Genomic DNA, 22,719 nt, shown 5'->3' with positions numbered 1-22,719 from the left:
CAAATTTCTTCCCTCTTTATTATTTTGCTTCTACTCTCACTGTTCGAAGGCTTTTTGGTACGACAATCCGAATTTGGATTTCGACAGACGGTTTTGGGTAGTGGACTGGAATACGGGTGTGGAACCACCGACTTACACGAGCATCACCAATATCGACTCTTTGCCGAAAACTCGACTCGAGAGACGACTACATCAACAGCCCTTGATTCGGATTTTCTGGACTGGGAGTCTGCGAGGAATACAGTCATGTCCCTCCCGTCGGGCTTATTCGATAATGAAGACGAAGATAGCAACACCCTGTCTCTAGGGGAGAAGGGGAATACACCGTTCTACGAAACGACAACGAGGCCTGAACGGGACGAGGGCACTGGTGTTAAGAGCCCAACAATCGCGGTTGATACAGGCACACTGGGATCGGGCGACAGGGTTATCATGACTTTTGAAAACCCCCATGACGTGAAGTGGCCTGTTGACAGCTCCGTCACGGTCGTGAACGCTACGTGGCAGGGCCGCCAGAGTGACGATAAAGTCGAAACGATCAAGTTTGTCCAAAACCCAAATGTATCGTTCGGTATGCCACGCGTAGGCTTGTTTGCCTCGTCGCGTGACGTCCACACCAAGCGTGAATCCCCAGAATGTAAGCAATATTCAGATGTCGAGATTGCATGTTATTTAACAAATCTGAGCTGTGCTAACCCTGGCGCGTGGTAGTCGAGTTTTTGACAGCCGGAGGAGGACTTAGACTGCCGGTGAATGACACGGCAGTTTCTGCCTACCTGAAGAAAGAGATGTATCTCGTTCTCGGATGGTCCAAAAACGATGGCACCGGCACTGGATATACCCAGAGCGGTGTTTTCACAGTGTACAATGGCTCAAAGATTGATCAGGGGTATGCGGAGACTAAGGAAAACATCTTGTCCAAGATTACCAGCGACGCAGAATCTGCTGGCCAGGATATTGACAGTGGTTCTGAATGGGCTCCGAGGACAACCACCGGAGTGAGCTCTTCGATTACGTCGACTTCCACCGCAACATCCGCTCCCTCATCAACTCCTCCTCCAGGCGCAGGCTCATCAAACTCTAGCTCCAGTTCCGGAGGTGGAGGTGGTCTCTCCGCCGGTGCCATAGCCGGCATCGTAATCGGCTCAATCCTCGGCGTTGCTCTGATTGCATTCCTGCTCTGGTTCCTCATCCGTCGCCGCCGTCGCGCAAATAATGTCCACAGTGGAGGATACGGCTCCGGCCCCCACGAGTTCCTCGCCGACAAGGAGAATCACGCCCGCGTCACCGAATCCCCTCATTCCCCGTACTCCGACGACGGTCATCAGCAACAAGAAATGCAGCAATCGCAGCGCCACCTCACCGAGCCCGAGCATGACGCAGCAGTACCAGCCGCCGCCGCAGCAGCAGTTACCCCTGCCTCCGGCACAAGCCCGACAGAACGCCGTTCGTTTGCGCCGCCGTACAGCGAGGAGGAGCACATGCCAACCGCCTCGCGCTCACTCGAAAACGTCAACCGCGACGCAGCTAGATCGTCCACTCCCAACGTCAACTCCAACGTCTCACATCTCATCGAAGACGGCATGACAGAAGATGAGATAAGGCGGTTGGAAGAGGAAGAGCGAGCGCTGGACGCGGCGATTGAGCAAGCTGGCCAGGGCGGCGGTCAGGGGCAGCGCCGGTAGTCGTCGTAGAGCCCTCGTAAATTTAGATCGCAGACACCCAAAAATGCGGTTTTTCATGTTGCATAATTCTTGATACGAATATCTTGTAGTGTGGCTATTTACCTGTTGATTTTCTTTTTTTTTTCTTCTTGATGGGCGTTTTTTTGCGATTCAGCCACTGTTAATTTACACTACACCATTCGTTTTCGTGTAAGGGCATACGGGCCTAGCATTTGCCCAAGGGAGTGGCAATACCCAGGCCGCGGGGAAGTTGAGCTGTCGGCGTCGCCGTCATCGCGTATGAGGATGATCTGAGGTGTATGGGGTGGGGGAGAAGTAAACAAAAAGGATTCCCGCCGCAGATAAAAGATGGTTGGTGTGTTTGCCTGGCCGTTTACCGTTGTGTGATTGCAGTATTATTTGTAGGTGAGCCTGCAATTGGGGTTTTCACCACGTGGTTTCACTTTGTTCACTGAGACAGATCCCTTAGTGTCCAGCATAAGAATATCTGCCACTTGCCAAGAAAATAAGTCGTTCAAAAACCCGGGTCATGCTTACATGTCTAGTGTACAGTTGGGTATAGCATATTGAAAGTTGTCTGCTCCCACCAGCCTCACGACGAAGGCGACTGAGCCCTTCTCCTCTCTCCTTTTGCGCACTTGAAGGACCGGCAACGTCCCCCCGTTGATCGGATCCTTCTTAACGTGGTACGCTCTTTCTTGGCGTGTTCCAAAGCCCAACGCAGTCGTCTCAAGGGCACGTCCGCTTAATTCCGGCTGAACAGCCGGCCCACCATATTGGATGCAATGCTGCCTGCCAGACCACCAGAGTACAGGGCGCTTCCAGCAATGTTAGAAGCGTGGCTGAACTTGTCGCAACGGGAGAAGGCCATGGCGTTCATGATGGTAAGGACGAGAGCGATGACTGTAAGACAGAGAAGTTAGCCATTCAGGGTCTGCGAAGCCTCTCCTTGGACTCGAAATCTGGGAGAGGAGCTGAGGTTAAGGGGTCCGCAGGTAGAACTTACCAACCAGCGGCAACCACAAGAACTGCAATCTGACCAGCGCAAATATGGCGAGGAGAACCCAGAGTAGCGGCTGGACGTAGAGAGCGAGCCAGAAGAAGCGGCTGTCGGTAGGGTTGACGGTCTTCGTGCCTGGCTCGCTGCTCTCGAACACCCACTGCGAGTCGCCCGTCTGGGGATCCACCTCGTTCCACCAGCGCAGCCCGACGAGTCTACGACCGGCAATGTTCTTGAGATAATAGAAGTCGGCGGCGAGGAGGAGAATGGTAATGATAAAGATCATGATCCTGTGGTGGGACTGTCAGCGATAGTTCAGAGTGCCGTATGCGACTTCAGGTAGGATCGGTGCGTGAATGAAGTAAACGGGTCGATCCTCCAAAGGCATAGCCATTCGGTCATGACCGGATGCAGGTTCGGTTATTCGCTTCGTGTGTTCGTTGCAGGGAGAGAGAGGGCCATGCGACAACGTACATGCTCTTGATGATCCATAGTCCGAGGAAGTACACGAGGACGCTTGCTGTTACGAGCCATTGTCAGCTGGCCAATCTTCCCTAACAGAAGAACACGTGGAATCTGGAGGAGACGTACATATGCGAAATGCAAGAAAGGTCAATAGGGTGATGGGATGCGAGCTCAACCGCCAGCTGAGAGAGCCGGGGGCCTCTTGTTGCGGCTGCTGCTGGTTCGACTCCATCGCGGGCGACTTTATTTTGCGAGTACGAACTCCGAAGACACGTTAGGCTGGTGGACTGAATTGAATGCGATCAAACTCTCGGTTTCGTTATCGTCGTGCGCATGTCGTGGCTTCGTGAGAATGTGTTGTTCTTGGTTCGGACGTAAGGGATTGGGAAGAGAGGGATGCCTGCTCCTCTAGAAACTAACACGGTACACACAGCTGTCGCGGGCGCATGCGTGGACAGCTACACCACTGCGTGTGCACCCACCCCCAAAACCACGTTGAAGCTACGGTAAGCTGTTCGGTGCGTGGAGGCTGAGTTGTTCCGCAAGGGGTGCTGTTGAGCTGCACGGGCCAATGAATTGGCGTCAGCTGCAAGGGCCCAAGGGCGGTCGACTGCGGCAGAAACTTACCGAGTGGGTTACATCATCAGACAGACAGACCCCAGGAGCTCAACTCGCGACCAAATAGCCGACTTGGCTGGACCACTCGGCGCACGAGTTACCGAGAACCGTCTTTAAAGCAACCACAAACTGCCGGATCAGAGGGGTAGTGAATGGTTACATAGGTATCTTCACTGTGTGTTGAGGACTCTCATCGCCAGCTACACCTAACGTAATTTGAGAAGTCAGCCTTTGTTTTGAATTCACTATCAAATTCCAAGCTCTTGTCCACTCAAGTCCAATACTATAGCCACGGTATCCATCATGGCTGCCAGGTCCTCATCAATCATCCGGCGGGCGCTTCTCTACGGTTAATATACTCGCAACACTCATATCATCTGATAAACTGATGTTTTCCCAGTGCCTTCTTCATCGGAAAAGATGCTCACAAAGTCGCTGGGTCTCAAATCAGACAACGTAACATATGACCTGGAGGACTCCGTGACTCCCTCATTGAAAGCTCAGGCCAGGGGTCAACTTCGATCGTTTCTCTCCAACCAAACAAGTCGACCGCCCTTCATATCCGAATTGGCCGTTCGAATCAATGCTGTGGAGACCAAGTTTGCACTGGACGACCTTACTACTCTCGGATCTCTTCCCAATGTCGATGCCATCGTCGTCCCCAAGGTCAACTCCGCCGCCGACCTAACGTATGTAACCGATGTGTTGCGTCATGTCGCCCCCGAGAGACACACTGCCAGCTCGGAAACCCCTGTCAAAATTATTGCATTGATCGAATCTGCGCGCTCTGTCATGAACCTCGCCGAAATCTGCAAGGCATCCCCGTACCTCAGCGGATTGGTCTTTGCCGCCGAAGACTTTGCTCTGGACCTTTCGCTTACCAGAACACCATCGCTTACCGAGTTTCTTTACGCAAGATCTGCTATCGTAACTGCTGCCAAGGCCACTGATCTACCCAGTGCTATTGATCTTGTCTGTACTTCGTATAAGGGAGACGAAGGTCTGAAGAGGCTAGAAGAAGAGTCTCTGGGTGGAAAGTCAATGGGATTCAACGGAAAGCAATGTATACACCCTAACCAGGTCGAGCTGGTGCAAAAGATGTTTGCTCCCGGCGAAAAGGAGGTAGAATGGGCAGTTCGTGTTGCCATCGCCGACGAGAAAGCCAATGCCGCAGGTCGCGGGGCTTGGACTCTAGACGGTATGATGATCGATGCGCCGGTGACGGGGAAGGCAAAGGCTATCATTGCAAAAGCAGAAAAATGCGACCTTGACGTGGCTCGTCTGCGATCCAAATGGAAGGATCAACAGCCTGAGTAAGCCGAGCTAGCTCGAAGTCTAGAATAAGTTCGGCGACCACAGCTCGCGCACTTCTGCTAGCTCATCGTCTTTGTCCGCTTTATTTAGCTGTGTTCTGCTCGAAGGAAAGTCAATTTCGAAGCTTCTATTGTAACCGTCCACTGGCAATCGTCGTGTTCTCTTGTGGTTGTTGTCTGCTGAATCTGTAATGTGCCAGCTTGAGTGTTCCGGCTGTCGTTCGGAGACCGCAAGTTCGCGACGAGGGTTTTCGGTATAAGGTGTCTTCGAATACCTTATATCAAGACGACTATTATTCAATGCACTTCCGTGGTACGAATTCGTCACGCCTTCTTCAGACCGGTTTCCGAACGCATCCTGCTCGGCGCGTGCAATGAAATCAGCCAAGCTCTCACGGGGCTGAGATAGCGGCGTATCGATACGTCTTGAATGGTCCTTGCAGCCCATTATTTGTCCATGGCGATGGCCTCGAAAACGCGGTTCTTGCAGTAGATGGAGCGGTGGACGGAAAGCACTCTCTTCACCGCTGCCAAATCGAATACGCGGCTGAGCGCCCATGAACTCGGTATATTCGTCGTACAAGGCGGTTGAAGGGCCTGGGATATGGTCCCAATTCAATACTTCGTCGCATAGAGTGCTCGATCTCCATGCCGAATTGGATAGATTTGGCGCACCACTTATGACAGTGAGCGGCGTAGAGTTTTGAACCTGTTGAGATCTAAGTGCCGCTTCTCTTGACTCTAGGTTTCGTACAGGTCCGTCGATGGTCGTAGATGGTTTGCAGAGAGCCTCGCCTGCTCTTTCGGGGGCTGGAGCAACGCCTTCCATGCCGTTGCTATTCCCGCAAATAGCGTCGTCCGCAACATAAACATGTAACTGGGGCTGCTTTGCAGCCGATGATGTCTGAGTAGACATTGTTTTTGGCACGATATTGACCGGCATTCGTTCAGAAACATGATTAGCTGTCAGACCCTGTTCGTTTCGTTGATCTGGGGGGAGCCTGCTTGATACTCCCTGTCCGTTCTGGTCAGTATTGTCGGCTGCCGCGATTGGTGCAGGCAATTCTTGGGTATTGACACTGCTTTTCACTGAACTGACTCCACCATCACAAGCGTTGTCGTGGCCATAAGAGGGCAACTCTGCAGGCTTGACCTCGAGCTGGTCGTTGGGCACGGGTGGAAGATCGGCCGCTGTCATTACGCCTTTGTCTTGGTATCGAATGATACCCCGTAATTGCACAGGGCTCGCTTGGTGTGAATCGCCGCCCGGACGGGCAGACACATCTGTGCCCATGCAGTGTTGCTTTTGGCTTTTCGATTTATCGCCTGGCACCGCATTCGTCTCTCTCCCGCTCATCGATTTTCCAGTGCCATTGAATACTCCTGTCTCCTGCAGGCCGTTCCTGATAGTTTCTGGAGTGCTACTGGCATCCCTGCCATTACAAGCTAGTGGCATCGATGGCTGTGTTTGCTCGCTCGTAGGCCATGACACACAGCTGGTCGCCATGCTACTGGCTCGTGGTAACAAGGCTGACAAGAATCCACTACTTTGCGGCCGCAGTCGGGCTTCGCCTGCTCGTAGTGCTAGACCTCTTTCAAACGATTCCGTAGATATTCGATTCGCCGCACGTCTCCTGTCCAAATGATCACTCTTTGGGTACATGCCGAATCCTCTGTGCGTAGGGCTGGCAGGGGCTTCGGTAAGTACGGCTGGCAGGAGTTCATTCGGTGGTGTTTCTTTGTGTCCAAAATACGCCACCATCTCGTCTACCTCCCGCCCTCGACGTTGCTTTTCCTTGGCCCGGGACTTGTTGTGCTGTGCTCGTGAGGAAACAAGAGATATCGGATTTTCGACGGCGGTCATCGAGTTATACGCCAGCTCTTCCACTGGGATTGGTCAGGATGGGTCAAAAACGCTATGTCTAAGAACGCACCTGGATTGGGGGTAGATATGCGGCCGTTCTGAAAGAGACCATGCGATATATCAGGTTGTAGCTAGACACTCGGTTAGCAAAGCTCGTCCAGTATAAGGTGATGATTCTTACCGTCAGCCTATCCTGGAGTATCACTTCAGAATGGAACTTGTTCATGACGTCTTTGCCCGATGACAGAACCTTCTTTTTCGGGGGGACATCCGACTGCTCACATCTTTCCCTGCGCGACCTTTGCTGCCGCTGCCGCGGTCTTTTGTTGGATTCGTACCGATCATCCCTAGTTTTATGCCTCGCTTGCTTCTTGAAATCGGGCGAAGGACTGCCGAAGGACGACAGATGTGCTTTTTTGGCAACCTGATGAACGTGTTGGTGCTGATATTGTTCTTGAGATGGCAATTTTGTCTCATGTTGTCTGAAACGCAGCGGGGACACTCGGGTATGGTTTCTTGATGCATCCGCGATGAAGGAGCTGTCTCGAGACCGAGACCGTTTGTGACCTTGCCTCACGTTGTCGAGATCAATGTTATGTGGTCGCCAACCTGGAGAACGTGCCACTGTTGGCTTCTGTTGTTGATTTTGCGTATCGACGGCTTTGGGTGAAATTACGCCTCTGCGACTTATGTTGGAAAGCCAATTCTCGATCATGCCAGAGCCCTGGTTTGCGTCATTGCTTGTGTCGTTTCTTGAGTCCCAACCACCCCCGTTCCAACTGGAGTTTGAGTACAAAGAGCGCCGGTCTCGTACTGGGCTACGTTGATGCGTCTTTTCGGTATAGTCGTTTCCCCGAGTCTCAAATCGGTGGCGAAGGTGTCCCTCTTCTCCGCGATGCCTACGATGGCTGCGGTAGTTCCTCTCGGAATGGTGATTCATTGTGTCGAACATGCATGCATGCACCGAGATAGCTTGAGCGACAAAAGTAGATGAATAAAACGGAAAACAGACCAGATTGAGTAGCTGGCGAACCAGCCAGCCAGCCGAGCACAGTCGCTCGCCGTGATGTACAGCTGAGGAATCCCATCGCCTTTGATCATTCCCCGTCGCAAGTAGGTACCACGCAGCCAGCGAGACGCATGTCTGTGTTTTGGCATCGGCAAGACGCTGAACAGAAATCGTACCTTCTGCAATTTTTGTCTTCTTGTGCTCGTACTCTGGCCCATCTCGCTATCGATATTACCTTCCTTGTATGGTTTACCTTGTATGGTAACACATAGATGATTGGCAGGTGGACTTTGCGCCGGGGAGGTAATTGCTCAGATACACGGACGGCATCCGAAGGTGAGTGACGGAGGACCCCTAGCACGCCGTACACTGGTGTGCCGCTGGCGCCAAAACTTTTCGATAGAGGGCGGGCACGAATAGTTTCCGCCAGTTCCCACCGCCGACGGGGTCACGCGGCTTGCAAAAAAAAGCGAACACTACGTACGTTACCACCACACTTCCCCTCACCACCACCAAAAAACCCCTACTTTTCAGATACCTATTAGTCGCCCACTTCTTCCTTATTTATTCTATCAATTAATTTATATATAGAATAGGTTATTAGCATTTTGATATACTAAAAAAAGCGAAGATCTAGGGTGTAGTTAATTATTTATCGCATATTAACCTAATATACCCTAAGCAGTAGATTTTTAACTACTATAGGGTTAGCCGCACCTCTAGCTATAAGATCCTAGCTAATAACTTACGCTACTTCTATAATAGCACTTTAGTAGATAAAACATATAGGCATAAGAGGCTCCTATCTGACGATAATATCAATAAGATAGAGCAATTACTATAGGATAGTAAATAGGACGCTTAAACCCTCTCCTAGCAGACCCTTCCTACTGAGGCTAGCTTTAAAGTTAACTACTACTAGCAAATAGTCTAATAAGCAATAAGTACCTTTAGCTACTATAAATATATAGCTTGCTATAAGAACTAGGTAAGCCTCTATACTACAGAAGATTATATAGCTAAAACCTACGAGTTATTAGAATAGTTCCCTAGTATATTACACTAGCATTAGGTTTATTTCTCTAACGAATACTACTTTAGCCTAAGGCTAGAGGGTAAGATTTATATTATTTAGAAACCTAGCGAGAGGTACTATAATAACTACTACTAGGAAGTTAACCCCCCTTAGGATAAGCACTATAAATAAGTCTATACGTAAGCTACTATTAGTTATAAGTTTAAGAGCGACTTAGTGTTCTATAACATAAATAACTATAATAGTAAGATATCCTATAAATACTATATTAACTAGATTCTTAAGCCTTATATTAAATACTAGCTTAAGCGTAGCGATAACTTTATTCTTAAGGAAGATAGCAATTTAAGCTATAGTCTTTTAAAGAGGAATAAAGTCTAAGACTAGAAGACTACTTATAGGCTAAAGTTCTACTTTAACTGTTACAACAGTTTAGATTAAAGCCCTATAGAGAACTACTAGTCTATCCTAAAAGAGACTATGAAGTAGTACTTATACTAAAGTGAGGGCGAAGTTTGTGAATTAGCTAAGGAAGCTTAGAGGGATAAACTTAGTAAGATAACAATTAATAAGTAGGTAGATTTAATACCCTAAAGACTTAAAGAGACTATCGCGCGAGAGGGCAAAATAACCTAATTTTGATATATATATTATAATTATTTCGAAAGATTTAATTATATAGTAAAAAGTATTATTTTAATGCTGTATTTATTAGGTTCGAAAGGGGGGTTATAGGTGTGGTGGTGGGTGCGGGGCTAAAGTGTTCGCTTTTTTTTGTAAGCCGCGTGGGGGTCCAGACATTTGAACACGGCGCTAAAACTGCTGTGCAGCGCTAAGGTTCTCTGAGCAAGAGCCTCCAAACTCGGAAGGCAAGTCTAAACGAGCTCGATATCAACCATTTTCATGTTAGCGAAGTTCTCAAAACCGTCGGTCAATCTACTCTCACTATTGTCCCTTACGGCCAAAGCAAAGCGCTGCACTCCGAAAGCCTGTCTCGATTGCGTCAATTCTTTGCACGACATAATGCTCATTCTTGGCTCCGCAAATTCGCCGCTCCTTCCAGGAACTTTGGGCGCCTCCAGGCTGCCGAGCGTTTCGTTGACGCAACCTCGAAGACGCGGCTTCTGAGGACGTATCGCCGAAATTGCCGCGCAGGACCACAAGATTCGCAGCGGACCTAGCCGATATGACGCGTTACCAAAGACCCTGATTCGAGAGGGCATCCATCAGGAGGTTCACTTGATATGTCGTCGAACACATTCCAAGTTGTGGCTGTCTCAGGATGCCAAGACAAGCCCCGGTAGGGACGGAACACGTCTTGCGTCGAATACCCGGCCGATTTCTATTGATAGCATCGACTTGGCTTCGATATGGAGAACACCGGATTTGTCCCGCCGTGACAGATGCTTGACAGCTGACCACGCACCCGAATGCGGGTTGCTTGTCGTTGGCCGCGAACCGTTTCAAAGCCGTGCACGACAGCTAGTCGACATTGGCTGGCAAATCTGGCCATCTGTCTCTGTCGCCAACTTCACTTTATAATGGCAGCTTGGTTGACAAGAACTACATGGCAATCACATGACTTGGGAAGAATGCGGGCGCGAGTCCTTGTTCTGATACCATCTTATGAAGAACGTCTGCCAAGTACGCGTACGAGGTGTTCAGTTGCAACTTCTGGGCCTACGGTATCGCTCAGCTCAGCTCATCTCAGGTCGTGAACTCGAGATTCCAAACATTCGGTTCAAGCGACGACTAAAGATCATTGGCATTCGAGATCAGCCCGGCAGACATTTTGCAGGGTCGCATCGTCCGTGACGACGCACGTGGCTGCAGGAGCTACCCCAGGCAGACCATTTGCACGGGCAGTGATATCGAAGCACATTGGGACATGTGTCGCCAACCCAACGACGTTGCCCAAGCTCTTTGCTTTTGCAGACAAAACCTTGGCTGTGGATAAGGCAGCGGGCCCGTGAAGAAGGCGCAGCAGGTTTCATCTTCGTCCGGTCACGACTAATTAATTATAGATGGTCCCTGGCAGTTTCGAATGCCACTGGGATCTTGAAGGCTACGACCCCGTGCTCCTGCCTACCGCCAGCCCTGCAGCAAACAGGCGCAAGAGCTGCATCCATCCATCCATCCATTTGATAACCACCGAGGCGAGAGAGCCAAGAAATGGCGAGAGGAGAAATGACCAAGCGGTGTGATGTGAAGACGAAATCGGAACATGGAGCCATTTCCAAACCTTGGTATTTCCCGGCTGGATCTCGGCCAAGTGCATTAGGGTTCCTGCTGGTGGCATTCCAGAGACCCAAACCGCCCCTCCACATTCAGGCTGCCCTCCCCCCTCCATATCCATGGCTCGATTGGAGTTCCATAGGCCGTTGGTCCATGCCACAATATGACGGCGGCTATACACCACTCGTGCCTAGGGTACGGAGTTTAAAGGTTCCACTACCTTAGTCCCTGGGCCTGACTGACGATGGCTGCCCCAGCTGTCCACAACAATGTGTTGCGTCACATTTCACAGTTGACTTCGATTTCAACGATTCGACGCGCTCGTCGTTTCTGGCCGAGGCGAGGCCATGGCCGATGACCAGAGCGCAACGAAAGCGAGCAGAACTGTCAGGAGTCGAGGTATTTTGGGACTCGTTCCCTGGGCCGACTGCGACTGCGTCTCGTGGGATTGGCTGGACGATGTCAGGTTGCACAAGGCCGCGGGCAATCGTCGGGGGAAAGACACGACCAATGTACCGATTTTCTCGCCATGAGGGGGTCGTGTGTGGTTTGTGCGCCGTGCACTTGGGGGAGGGGCATACCGAATTTACGATACGACAGAGGGGTTGGGTTGTGGCCTTTCTCGACTCCACTGGATCGACCAATATCCACTGCCAGACGACAAGGACACCACGTCCACACCCACATCTCTTCCACTCGACTTCACCCACATCGCAGGACCTCATCCGGCTCCTGGACCTCTTGCTGGTCAGTGCCAAGCTGGGAGTGGAGCTTCCTGCCGACGGCATTGAGCATTTTGAGCGCCAAAGAAAAGGGCTTACCGACATCCTCCATAATGCTTCTGCTTGGCCCTGGAGCTCTTCCTCCCAACTCGGAGTGCCTCGCGCGTCGCCTCGCATGAGAAGTCAATGCCGGCAAAGTGGTCTCATCCCAAGATTCTTCTTCCATGGTCGCATCTTTTGCGCGCATGAGGGAGACGGCCCAGGGTTGCGGATAGACAAGCCGAGGTCGCCCAAAGACATGTCACAACCCAAACAGACTGATCCTGGAAGCGAATTGGACGAAGAAGTCTAGAGACGGACTGTAGACCGGGACTACGGCCACAAAGCGAATGAGCAGCATGGAGCTGACCTTGCCTTATGACGCCTGCGTGGGATGAAGCCCGCGGTGACCATGACATCTCGACAAAACGAATGGACGGCTGCGCTAAAATGAATAAAACCGAACGGGGGCGAGGCAAGGGTGCCTGCCTCCAATGTCGCCATTTGCCGCTGGTCAGAGGGCCTAAAGTGCCTTCGCGCAATCAACTACATGTCATGTCAAGCAGGCACAGACAGGCACAGCTCGCACGCATCGCGACTCTGGGAGGCAAGCCGAGTCGAGAACCGGTTCTGCAGGCTCTGCCGCTACACTACACCACGTTAGCAGACTCCACTTTCAGGAGAAGGTGGGCGTTGGAGAATCATGTCGCAGCTCCAAGATGTTCATCTTGCTTCAAACAGGGCATGGTGGAAGGAGGCTGTGCAAAGTGTGGGGTCGAATGGGAATGTCACTCATGATCCAGTCCGTCCGCGGATGACCCAAGCCTGCTGTCCCGCGCAGTGTTTCCTGAAGCCACAGCGGATTACACTGATGCCAATCTGTTTCTGGTGTAGGCATCCCACCCTTCTGTCTTATTTTCTTCCTGCCTTTCCCGCCTTCTCTCACTCTCTGCCTATTCCCCCTCACTTCCACGGCTCTCGTCTACTCCCACCAGAAGCTCATATTATCACCTCTGCCCGCTGGCAATGGCAATGGCCAGGGCCATGGGCTTGGCTCCCCTCAGGAGCCTGACCGGCGGTAGTGCTTTGCGTTTGCAAGTGAAGTCGCTACCTGATTGCAACTACACTAAGGTAGGCACTGGCAATTCTGAGTCTGCATACCAATGAATTTCACCGCGCAATTTTTTCATTTTCTCTTTTACAGCCGCCCGTTGAGCCGTTTCGCCTGCCATCAACCCTGCAACAGCCAGGTTCATGGTTTACAAGAAGCTTTCCGTGGTCCTGGTCTCTGCATTTTATCCCACCACACTTGCATGCCCCCGGTTAGTCAGTCTGACTGCGAGTGTGAGCCCTCTGCGCATCAGGATCCGTACGGATAGGTACGCAAGAGCATGTAGGGACACAAGTGAGCCGTGTCTTGCTTCTGCGGCTGAGATTGATGATGTTGATGACGACTTTGGACCCGACTGGATTGTGTGGCAGCCAGAGGACTCTTCGGAGAGATAGTTGCCTGAAGGCAAGATGCGTAAGTGCGTGCGTCGCGTCGTGCGTTGTCTGACTTGAAGTGCCACCAAGTACACGACAATGTCGTCGACGACGACGGCCGCGACATCAGCGGCACGCAGCACGCAGCAATGATACCTCACGGCCGCGGCCTCAACAAGTAGACCGCATCAATATCGAAGTCGCCAGCAACTCTGATCGGGCATTGATACAGCAAACGGAGGAGTGCATCGAGTCGACGACATTGGTCTCTCGCATGCGCCATCTTCCATGTCTGGACTCTACCCTGCAGTCAAAGATGGTCGCGGAGAACGGGTAAGCCAATCCAGAGAGAAGTATCATGGGTACATCTGAGCTTCTTCGTCTGTTTGATGCTTGTTTGGGAGGGGAAGCTAACCCTGCTGCCACACTCATGCTTTGGTCGAAACATTGATGGGCGCTGGGTCTTTTCCCTCCTGGCGCCCCCCGTCCCCTTGCACAGAAAAGCCGAATTTGGGATGTGGGCGGTCCCCTCTTTACGTTGGCACCCATGACAACTGGATGTCCACGTCCATGTCCCATGTCTACAACCCACGGATGGATGGGTTTTCCATGGGTCCCTCTTCCCGGGCAGATCTTCCAGATGCCTTGGCCCTTGCCTCGTGTGCCTGACCAGCAGCAGGACGCTGTGGTTAGTCGCAGCAATTGCGGTGGCAGCGGAGCAGCGGCGGCGGCAACAAGACCAGCAGCAGCGAGGTTGAGGTGAGGTAAGGTACCTTGGCACGCCGTATGGAGACATCGCAAAGAGGCGGGACACGGCAAGGAGCGACAAGCAGTCCCGTGTACTCTGCAGGTGAAGGACAGGTGAGATGGGTACTTCAGATGCCTTACCGCAACAAGTCAATTTCTTTTTTCCTCATACCCTACCTATTTTCATCTGGTATTGCAGGTATCAGACTGCCGCTGCAGCAAGTTGCTCGCCCTACTTCCATTCCTTTTGCGCTTTTTCGCCGCCGCTGCGGACCCTGTGTCCATCACATATAAGATGAGGGACAGGGACGGGGTAAGAGGGTAAGAGGGAAAGGAGAGTGGGAATGATACATAAAAAGAGGATAAGACCAACAGACCGCAGACGCGCGATTATTATTCAATCTCATTCACCTACGTCTGTCCTTGTTGGCTGAAGAAAACGTCGTCTTTCCCCCCCCCCCCNCCCCTCTGCCCGCCCACCTACCCACGCTCTACTTTACCTACTTAACTACCTTACCTCACCTTGGTTATCGTCCGGGATCGGTACTTGGTCGTCTCTGTACCCTGTCAGAAGCAAATCGACTTTTCCCGCGCATCGTACCTTTTCCCCCTCGCCTTTTCCACATCTCTGGAAATTTCCCGTCCGGCCGCGACTTTCCCCAGTCAAGCAACAAAGGCAGGAAAATTCGACGGAGACAAAAAACAGAAGCCCGAGGTTGGTGCACCCAGACCCGCCCCCAGTTTCCTCCGCGCTGTCTACCTATCACACTGTCGCCGCTTTCCCGCAATGCTGTGAGGTAAGGTACCTCGAGGTGCCTTACACTGCACTCCTCGGTGTACATTTTCTTTACCCTCCGTCGCACTCGTACCTTGAATTCTGCTTGCTTTTCGCTTGACTGCAAGGCGTCAACTTTCAATTCGCGGTCCAGCGCAGACCAGGCAGACAGTCCGTCGTCGTTGCGGCCGCGGCCGTGTGTCCGTGTCGCCTCTGAGCCGTCAGTGAGGTGAGGTAAAAGGTACCTTTCACACTCGTGGACATGGCCGGTCTCCGTACCTCAATCGAACCCCTCCACCTGCCCCTCCGCCACGAGGTCTCGCCGGCTCCAGCTCTCAAGCTTCCATCGCACGGCGGCGACCCGGTAGCGGCAGTCAGTCAGCTACCGCTTGGGATGGCATCGGGAGGCAAACAAGCAGCCGGCCATGCTTTGCACTGCTTTGCTTTGCAGCGACAACACGCGAATGCAAGTGCAAATGCAAGTGCAAGCAAATATTGCTGTTGTTTCCTTGCTGCCGGTACTGAGGAGCTGCTGCTTTTGCTTTGCTGTTGCGGCAAGTGCTTCCGTTCCGCTCCTACCTTGCACCTTTCCATGCTTTCCACACCTCGCCTTCCATGTCCTCCTCTCCGTGTGTCGCTCCCGTCTCCCTCTCTCTCTCTCTCACTGCTGCCCGCACCGCACACTCTCGCTCAATCCACCCCGCCTTCCTGACCGCGTCCCGGCCAGTCGCTCCTCCCACTCCCACTCCCACTCCCACTCATACACCAAACCTTACGGTACCTTTGGAGGGGGCCTATTTTTTTGCACTGCCTCACTGCCTCAACGCCCTTTCCCTCCGAGCCATTCACAAAAAAAATTCCCGCTAGCAGCTTTTCCTTTCTCCTCTTCTCAAAGGTGGCCTTTCACTTTCTCCTTCTCCCACCCCTCTTTCCTTTTTCTGAGGAAAATCCATCAAGCCCGGAATTCAGACCTGACCTCCGTCAACCATCTCCTTCCCACCAACAACAGCCCACCTTATTCCAACCTCTGTCTCTCTACCACAACACATCCACATCGTCGTCATCCATCTAGTGGCGACACACCTGCAGGTAAAATTCTCTTTGTCCCAAGGCCTGACACAGCCTGCATCTTGCCCGTTCACCCAGTCCCCCTTTCCTCCAACATCGCTCCTCCTGGCCTGACTTGTACCGTTCGCTTTGTCGTCCCTAACCAACTCCATCGTTTTGCCCGCGCGCCGTCGTCAAAAGTGACAAAGCTCTGCCGGCAACACTGCCACTTCTCTTTGGCGACTTGCTGAGCACTGCCAGCTTTTTGGAGCCTGCTTGACTCTTGTTCGGGAAGTCTCTGAGAGAGCGCGCTTGCTTCTCCTTCCCCTGTATCCTGACCCCGCCTTGGCGCCACCACGACCACTCCCATTTATGCACCGCAATATCCCTTCCGGACTCGTTCTAATCTGCAATCAACAGACCATCAAGCTCACGCAGAGACACAACATCCATCATCATGTCTAAGCTCTTCATCGGGTATGTCAATCCCCATGTCGTTGCCACCAGAATCCTCCAAGGCGAACCCATGCTGATCTTGCGTCTCACAGCGGCCTTGCATGGCACACTGAGGAAAACACCCTCAGACAGAAATTCGAGGAGTTCGGTGCTGTCGAAGAAGCTGTAAGTACTAACAGTCCTGTCCGCCGCAAAGAAACTTTCTTGGAGTGGCGCCGCCATGGACCATGGAATAGACACCTTGCGTCTATCCACACTCGTCCACTAGCAAAGAAGAAAGAGAGAGAGAGAGAGAATCTGACAATCGTTTTTTTGCCATTTTGAAGGTGGTTGTCAAGGACCGCGACACTGGCCGCAGCCGTGGGTTCGGCTTCGTGCGATACACTCAGGAGGGAGATGCTCAGAAGGCCATTGCCGCCATGAACAACGTCGAGTACGCTGCCTTTGCGAATTTGCATTTTCCATTGCTTGCTTGTCCCGGCGCAATGAGTCTCGGAGGAACCGACCGCATCTGACAACGTAACTTTTAGGTTTGACGGACGCACTATCCGTGTTGACAAGGCTTCTGACAACGGCCCCCGCGGCGGTGGCTTCCGCGGTGGTTTCGGTGGTGGTGGTGGCGGCCGTGGCGGTTACGGCGCGCCCCCCATGCCCTACGGCGGCGCTCCCGGCGGATACCCCGTCGGCGTTCCCAACATGTATCAGCAACCTGCGTACGGACGCGGATATCCCCCCCAGCAGCAATACGGCGCTCCCCCTCAGGGTCAGTAACGCTCGTCAGACCCCATCATCCCCAACCTCCGTGCTAAAAGCTCCGTAGACGGCGGCTACGCGGCTCCTCCCGCGGGCTATGGCTACCCGGACCCGTCCCAGCAGCCCCAAGGCGGCCGAGGCTACTAATGCACGCTAGAGTTCGGAGATTCGTTGCCTGCTGGTTGTCGACTTTGCGCAACTCGGGAGCACGCGGCCAAGAGTTGCTGCCGACGGTTACCTCCTCCGAGTCTGACAGACGTTCGTGCGCGCGCCCGTTGGTTCGATCGAGCATTGGTGATGGTATTCTTCGCTGCAACACAATACCCGGTTCTTCTGTTGCAATGGATCTCTGGAAAATAAAACCCCAACCCGGGTCGGTCAAGGGTTGGTAACGGCCTAGTCTTCTCTCTCGAATGGAATGGTTTTCTGCTTCTTCTTTCTTTCTTCCATACTTTACCTCTCTGTCTCCAAGAGCGGTACCATTTTTCGGTCTTTGCGCACGTGGTGATGATCTTTCATTTTGGTGACCTGGAAGGGGTTGGCAATATTGGGGAGGAGGAAAGGTGGTTATCGGAATCGTCGTTGGAATGGCACCCAGCGGATTTGTGTGGTCTAACTCTACCTGGCCTGCATGATTGTCTATGATCTGCTTTAGAATAATAAGGGAGGGGGATTGGGTCGACATGGTACGAAGGATTTGCGCAACGGAGGTGTAGGGCGGTTGGCTTCCCGGGGGGGCGGGGCAAGTATGCAAAAGAAAAAGTTTTTGTGCGGTCATCTCCTCAGCAAGTCTTCTCAGTCTCCTCCTGCTCCTTGACACTGCTTCCTTGCTTGAACTCGCCGTCGGCGGCATCTTCTGGGTCTGGGCCGGTACCCGGGGGCAGAGTTGCGGTGGCCTGAATGGCGCGGACTCTGTTGGAGAGGTCGGTGATGTGGACGTCGCCGCTTTCCGGACTCAGCTCGTCGAGCGCCTTCTCGAGGCCGAGGAGGTAGTCAATGTTGAGACCACTCGGGCCGCGGCTCTTGTAGATGTGCTCGGCCAGCTTCTGGGGGTCCTGGGGTCCGACAAATTGGTCGTTGTCCGGCGTGCCGATGTAGACGAGGGTGCGGATGGGTTCGGTGCCGTCGGCCGGATAAAAGGGGGCATAGTGAATGCTGTAGCCGTTGATCTCCCGGATGTCGAGGTAGTCCTTGACTTCGGCGACCTTGTCAGCCTTGATGCGGTAGGCAACGCCCCATACACGGTCTGGGGCCGAGTCGTGATGGTCAGTCAGCTTTTCCCAGTAGGAACGCTCGATCAGTGTCGCGACGCGACCCGGGGCTTCCGGTGTACCCCTGTGGTCCTGGCTAGTGATGGTCAGGACGACATCTCATAACATGAGGGGTCATTCCCAAGGAGGGCCTCAGGTAGTGTGAGTGATTACCTTGCCTGTGTGAGAGGTCAGTATAAGTGACTTTGAGCATAGGCAGGGGGAAATCAAGACGTGTAGTGTAAATAAGCATTGGTGTGAGCGGGCAGCCTAGACGCGAGGTGGCCTTGTGTGCCGTGGGGCCGGGTGAGACGGCTGCGTTAGGGGAAAAGAGGAAAGAAAGGGAGGAGACTTACTTGCCAGAAGCGTCGGACATATCCCGTCACCCAACCAGGGATCCTTCTGTCTGTGGGGTTGGACGACACAGATCAGCCGGAGGCTCGGATAGGCGGCTAGAGTAGCCCGGATGAGGAGGGGGGAGGGAGAGGGATGAGGCTAACCGAAGTGCGGCGGAGGTTTCCATATCAGGCTCCTGGAGAAGCGGGTTTGCGACGTTAGGGACGTAAGGTGCAGAGTCCGGAGAGCTTGGTAGGCAGGGATATATATGCGGGAGGGCGGGAGGAGCTGAAAGACAAGAACCTCCGAGAGGTCACCGGGGTAGGGTAGGAGGCGGAAGGGGGGAGAGATCTGTCTCTGGACTCGACGTACCCGTATCCGTACAGCCAGAACTCGGAGCCGTTGGTGGAAAGGTCGTTGTCGGCGGCCATCTCGAATGTTGTTGCTGTGTCCCACGGTCTCCGTGCAAGTGGTGGATTTGTCTCTGCGAGCGGAACGAGATGGAAAAATTATGAGATGTGACAGCCCCAAGTAAGCGAGGGCTTCCTATCTACCTACCGTTCCAGGAGGGTAGAGAGGCGAAGGGGACGACACAATGGCCCGGTAATTCCACGGTATCTGAAGTAATTCCAAGCAAATCAGTCCTAGGCCGGTGTCGTTCGCAACGTTCTGCACAATACACGAACATGTGGTCAGGCAAAAGCCACTCGATAATCCATCTTGGATATCTTTTTGGCGCTTGCCTAGCCACCAAACGGTCAGGAGACTGTATGAGCCGTTGGTGGCACCCAAAAGCGGCAAGCTGCAACGGCGGAGCGGGCGGAATGGTGCGAGCCCCGCGGGGAAGCCGCGCGTACACACATATAGGACACACAAATACACACACAAACATAAACACGCACACACGAGTATCAAAAGAAGAGGCAGAAGAAAAAGAGGAAGAAGAGGGGAAGGTTGAATGTGAAGAATGAAGGCGGGGGAGGAGGGGGACGAAGGATGTTTAGGACGGAGCGGAGCGGGAAAAGGCAAAAGGCAAAAGGGCAAGGGCTAGACTCAAGAGTCCCCGGGACGGCGTGGAAAGGAAGGACGAAGAGAAGAAATCAGGGTACGTACGTACGTGGCAGACGGGGCGGAAAGAGGAGGGGGCCTGAAATTAAGGGAAGAAGGAAGGGAAAAAAAGGTTCGACGTGTTCTAGAAAGTTGGGCAAGGCGACTTGAGCGGTGCGAATGGAAGCTGCAAAGCTGGGAAAGCATACGCAATCCCGCTTGCCGGCGTCCCGTGCGAGAGGCTCGGCGCTCTGGGGAGGGGCGTGGGCCGGGGCCATGGTGGGGCGGGTTGGGGTGGAATGATGGAAGGTGGAAGGGAAGCAAAAGAAGGAATGGATGGATCACTTGCTGTTAGGGTACTATGCAGTAGTACGGACGATGATGCTCTGGGGCCACTGGTTGGTGGCCACGCTTACACGATGGCCCGTCGAGGGTTTTTGTTTTTTTTCCCCTTCTCTTCATGCTGCGGCGTTGACCAAGGCAGAGTCACGGTGCTTGCTGGTCAAACTACACTGGTCACGATGCGAAGACGTTGGCACAAGTGGTCTGTCCCCATCCAAGTTGAGTTTTGGACGAGATTGAGACACGGCAACATTCAACTGGACAGATCGTCTCAGGTATTGACGACTGCCTGACTAAATTAAGCTTAAACGGGGATACGACGACCACCTCAAATGTCGTTGCCACGCCCTCCATCCGGTCCAGGGCACCCGCCAGTGGCCGCTGCATGTGTTATTATGTGCGTGTGTGAAGTGATTGTGTGTGAGGGAATTGTTGGAAACCGAATGTGTCTGCATTACGTATCGCTCTAACACACGTTACCCGTATCGTCCCTCATCGGCGTCTGATGATGGGTGATGAGTGGTAAGTGGTGATGGCTATGGTGGTGGTGGTGGTGGTGGAGGAGGGAGGACCTGATGAGGAAAGACACTGGGGGGGAGCCCGGAAAAGGAAAAGAAGCTGCGCCGGAACGCTGGGCTCCAGGCTGAAATAAGGTGCTCGGGACCCCTTTCCACCTCGCGATCTGTATCTCCATCGTATCAATACCCGGTCCCGAGACGGAAAGAGTCCAGAGACGCTGGAGCTGGAGTCCCGTTCCCCTACCCAGGGGTCGCCGTGTCCTTTTTGTGGATAAGGCACATTTCTTGAGGGCCGCAACACGAAGTCAATGGGGATTCTCTCGTTCAGATACGAATTGCATTGCCGCGTATAACGACGGACGGCCACAACGCAATGGACCGGAATGGGACACTGGCGGCCGAATACGCAATCGCGAGTAATCCGCAGCGCAGGGCATGGCATCCGGTCGCCGCATCGCATCCTCTCCTCGAAGCCGGACTCGCCGTTGCAGCAGGTATCCTCCCTGTTTGCCACTTGTTACGGGCCTGCCCTATGACAATCCATGGTTCTTCGGCGTCGCGTTCCATCGCCTGGAGAGCATCCACAACCCACCGCAATTCAGTCCACAGCGGGACGGCGTGGCGGGGTTGCGAAAGCGAAAGGCCATTGACAGCACAGAAATGCCCCCATCCCGTCGGCATGACCCTTCCACTTCCCGTCCTGGTGATCTTCCAGAAGACAGAAAGAACAAAGCCTGCAATTAAGTTACGCTTCAGCGTGAGGTGAGGTGGGCTTGGGGCCAGGGACCAGCAATCGGAAAGACGTGTCCGTGTCTGTGTGTGACATGATGATGTCGCTGCAGAAGCAGGAATTCAGGATCCAAGCCAACCCAAGGCCGCGTGGGATGGAATCAATGTCCTCTTTTCTGTCCTGATCTACCCTATGTCTTCCTTGGCTGAAGCATTTTCTGTTTTTAGTTGTTACCCCCTCCCAGAAACAATTTCGCAGAACCCACTCGACGGGCAGACTGGAAACCGTGATCCATCGCCTGTTCATCCCGTCTGATTTGCCAACCGTCCGTGTCGTGTCGTGTCTTGTTGTGGCAGTTGTGCCGTGTCGTTCCCGTCGCAAAGCCCATCCGCAGCGCAGCACAGCGCAGCAACAGCCGAGCCGAGCAAGTAAATCGCCGTCGCACACCGAGCACCACCATGCACCATGTCCAGTCCCCTTCGTGGTATTATTCATCGTCTCGACGCAGACGACCGAATCATACACCAAAGCTTCCTCAGCACTGATTGCCCTGCATCCCAGTCCACCGCCCGTGCCCGTGCCCGTGCCATCCCCAACATGCGCGCGCGCGCCGCTGCTCCCCAAAACTGCCCGGTCCCCGGTGTAGGTCCCCTGCCGGAGGCCAGATAAGCCCTACGGCTTCGTGTTCCCTGGCTCTATTCGGCGTCGTGCATTCCCTCGAGGGTCTGCTAGTCCATAGATGCCGCCTGATAGATAACAGAAGAGTGACACAGAGAGAAAGCCTAACAACGCGGCCATGCGCGACCGAAAATACAGCAGCACGTAGTCTCTGAACAAGGCCTCAGCCCAAGCCTCACTCTTTCATATTACATGGTGCGGCTGAAACCAATCTGACGATTGCGCAAAGCTCAGGGCCCGATTGGCACGTTCACAGCCTCTCTATGCCCGCAGCGCAGCCTAACGAAGCAGCCCTACCTGTCCTTTCCTGTCCTGTCCCGTCCTAGGCGTGCCGACTGCCGCCTGACGTTGAGACCCCTACCCCAAGTTTCCATCTGTTGGACCCAAGTCACCTACAGAACCTGAGGTACATAGTTGCTGCGGCTCCTCCCCTCTTTGGTCTTGGCCCTTCCTTTGGGTTGGTTGTCCACCGCAAACCAATAGACGCCCCCACCTCTGCAACTTCATATAATCCCAAGAGCCGACGAATTCGACTCGACTCCCAAAAGACCCCTTCCTTTGCTCTCTCT

The 22,719-nt window shown here is 53.3% G+C and overlaps 5 protein-coding genes across 5 annotated transcripts; 3 read left to right on the top strand and 2 right to left on the bottom strand.

The window, feature by feature from the left end:
• Nucleotides 1-246: 246 nt before the first annotated feature.
• Nucleotides 247-1,685, top strand: GCG54_00009775 (uncharacterized protein; the record flags this gene model as incomplete). The annotated part of the gene is made up of 2 exons (XM_045409713.1): nucleotides 247-637; nucleotides 712-1,685. 2 exons carry the CDS (start codon nucleotides 247-249, stop codon nucleotides 1,683-1,685), a joined length of 1,365 nt encoding a protein of 454 aa, XP_045262237.1.
• A 745-nt stretch (nucleotides 1,686-2,430) lies between these two features.
• GCG54_00009774 (Golgi apparatus membrane protein TVP23) lies at nucleotides 2,431-3,382 on the bottom strand (the record flags this gene model as incomplete). Its single annotated transcript, XM_045409712.1, has 4 exons — nucleotides 2,431-2,588; nucleotides 2,692-2,975; nucleotides 3,160-3,205; nucleotides 3,277-3,382. The coding sequence occupies 4 exons, from the start codon at nucleotides 3,380-3,382 to the stop codon at nucleotides 2,431-2,433; spliced, it is 594 nt and encodes a 197-aa protein (XP_045262236.1).
• Nucleotides 3,383-4,071: 689 nt separating this feature from the next.
• GCG54_00009773 (Citrate lyase subunit beta) lies at nucleotides 4,072-5,085 on the top strand (the record flags this gene model as incomplete). The annotated part of the gene is made up of 2 exons (XM_045409711.1): nucleotides 4,072-4,117; nucleotides 4,169-5,085. The coding sequence occupies 2 exons, from the start codon at nucleotides 4,072-4,074 to the stop codon at nucleotides 5,083-5,085; spliced, it is 963 nt and encodes a 320-aa protein (XP_045262235.1).
• Nucleotides 5,086-16,497: 11,412 nt separating this feature from the next.
• Nucleotides 16,498-17,396, top strand: GCG54_00009772 (Cold-inducible RNA-binding protein; the record flags this gene model as incomplete). The annotated part of the gene is given in 5 exon segments (XM_045409710.1): nucleotides 16,498-16,517; nucleotides 16,589-16,661; nucleotides 16,823-16,929; nucleotides 17,027-17,259; nucleotides 17,278-17,396. 5 exon segments carry the CDS (start codon nucleotides 16,498-16,500, stop codon nucleotides 17,394-17,396), a joined length of 552 nt encoding a protein of 183 aa, XP_045262234.1.
• A 635-nt stretch (nucleotides 17,397-18,031) lies between these two features.
• GCG54_00009771 (Glutathione-specific gamma-glutamylcyclotransferase) lies at nucleotides 18,032-19,266 on the bottom strand (the record flags this gene model as incomplete). The annotated part of the gene is made up of 3 exons (XM_045409709.1): nucleotides 18,032-18,592; nucleotides 18,856-18,901; nucleotides 19,208-19,266. The coding sequence occupies 3 exons, from the start codon at nucleotides 19,264-19,266 to the stop codon at nucleotides 18,032-18,034; spliced, it is 666 nt and encodes a 221-aa protein (XP_045262233.1).
• Between the last annotated feature and the right edge of the window lie 3,453 nt (nucleotides 19,267-22,719).

The sequence above is a fragment of the Colletotrichum gloeosporioides genome, assembly GCF_011800055.1.
Source record: "Colletotrichum gloeosporioides strain Lc1 chromosome Unknown consensus_57, whole genome shotgun sequence".
Classification (NCBI taxonomy): domain Eukaryota; kingdom Fungi; phylum Ascomycota; class Sordariomycetes; order Glomerellales; family Glomerellaceae; genus Colletotrichum; species Colletotrichum gloeosporioides.
The sequence above is the reverse complement of the archived record's forward strand: the minus strand, read 5'-3'. Positions and strand labels throughout refer to the sequence as shown.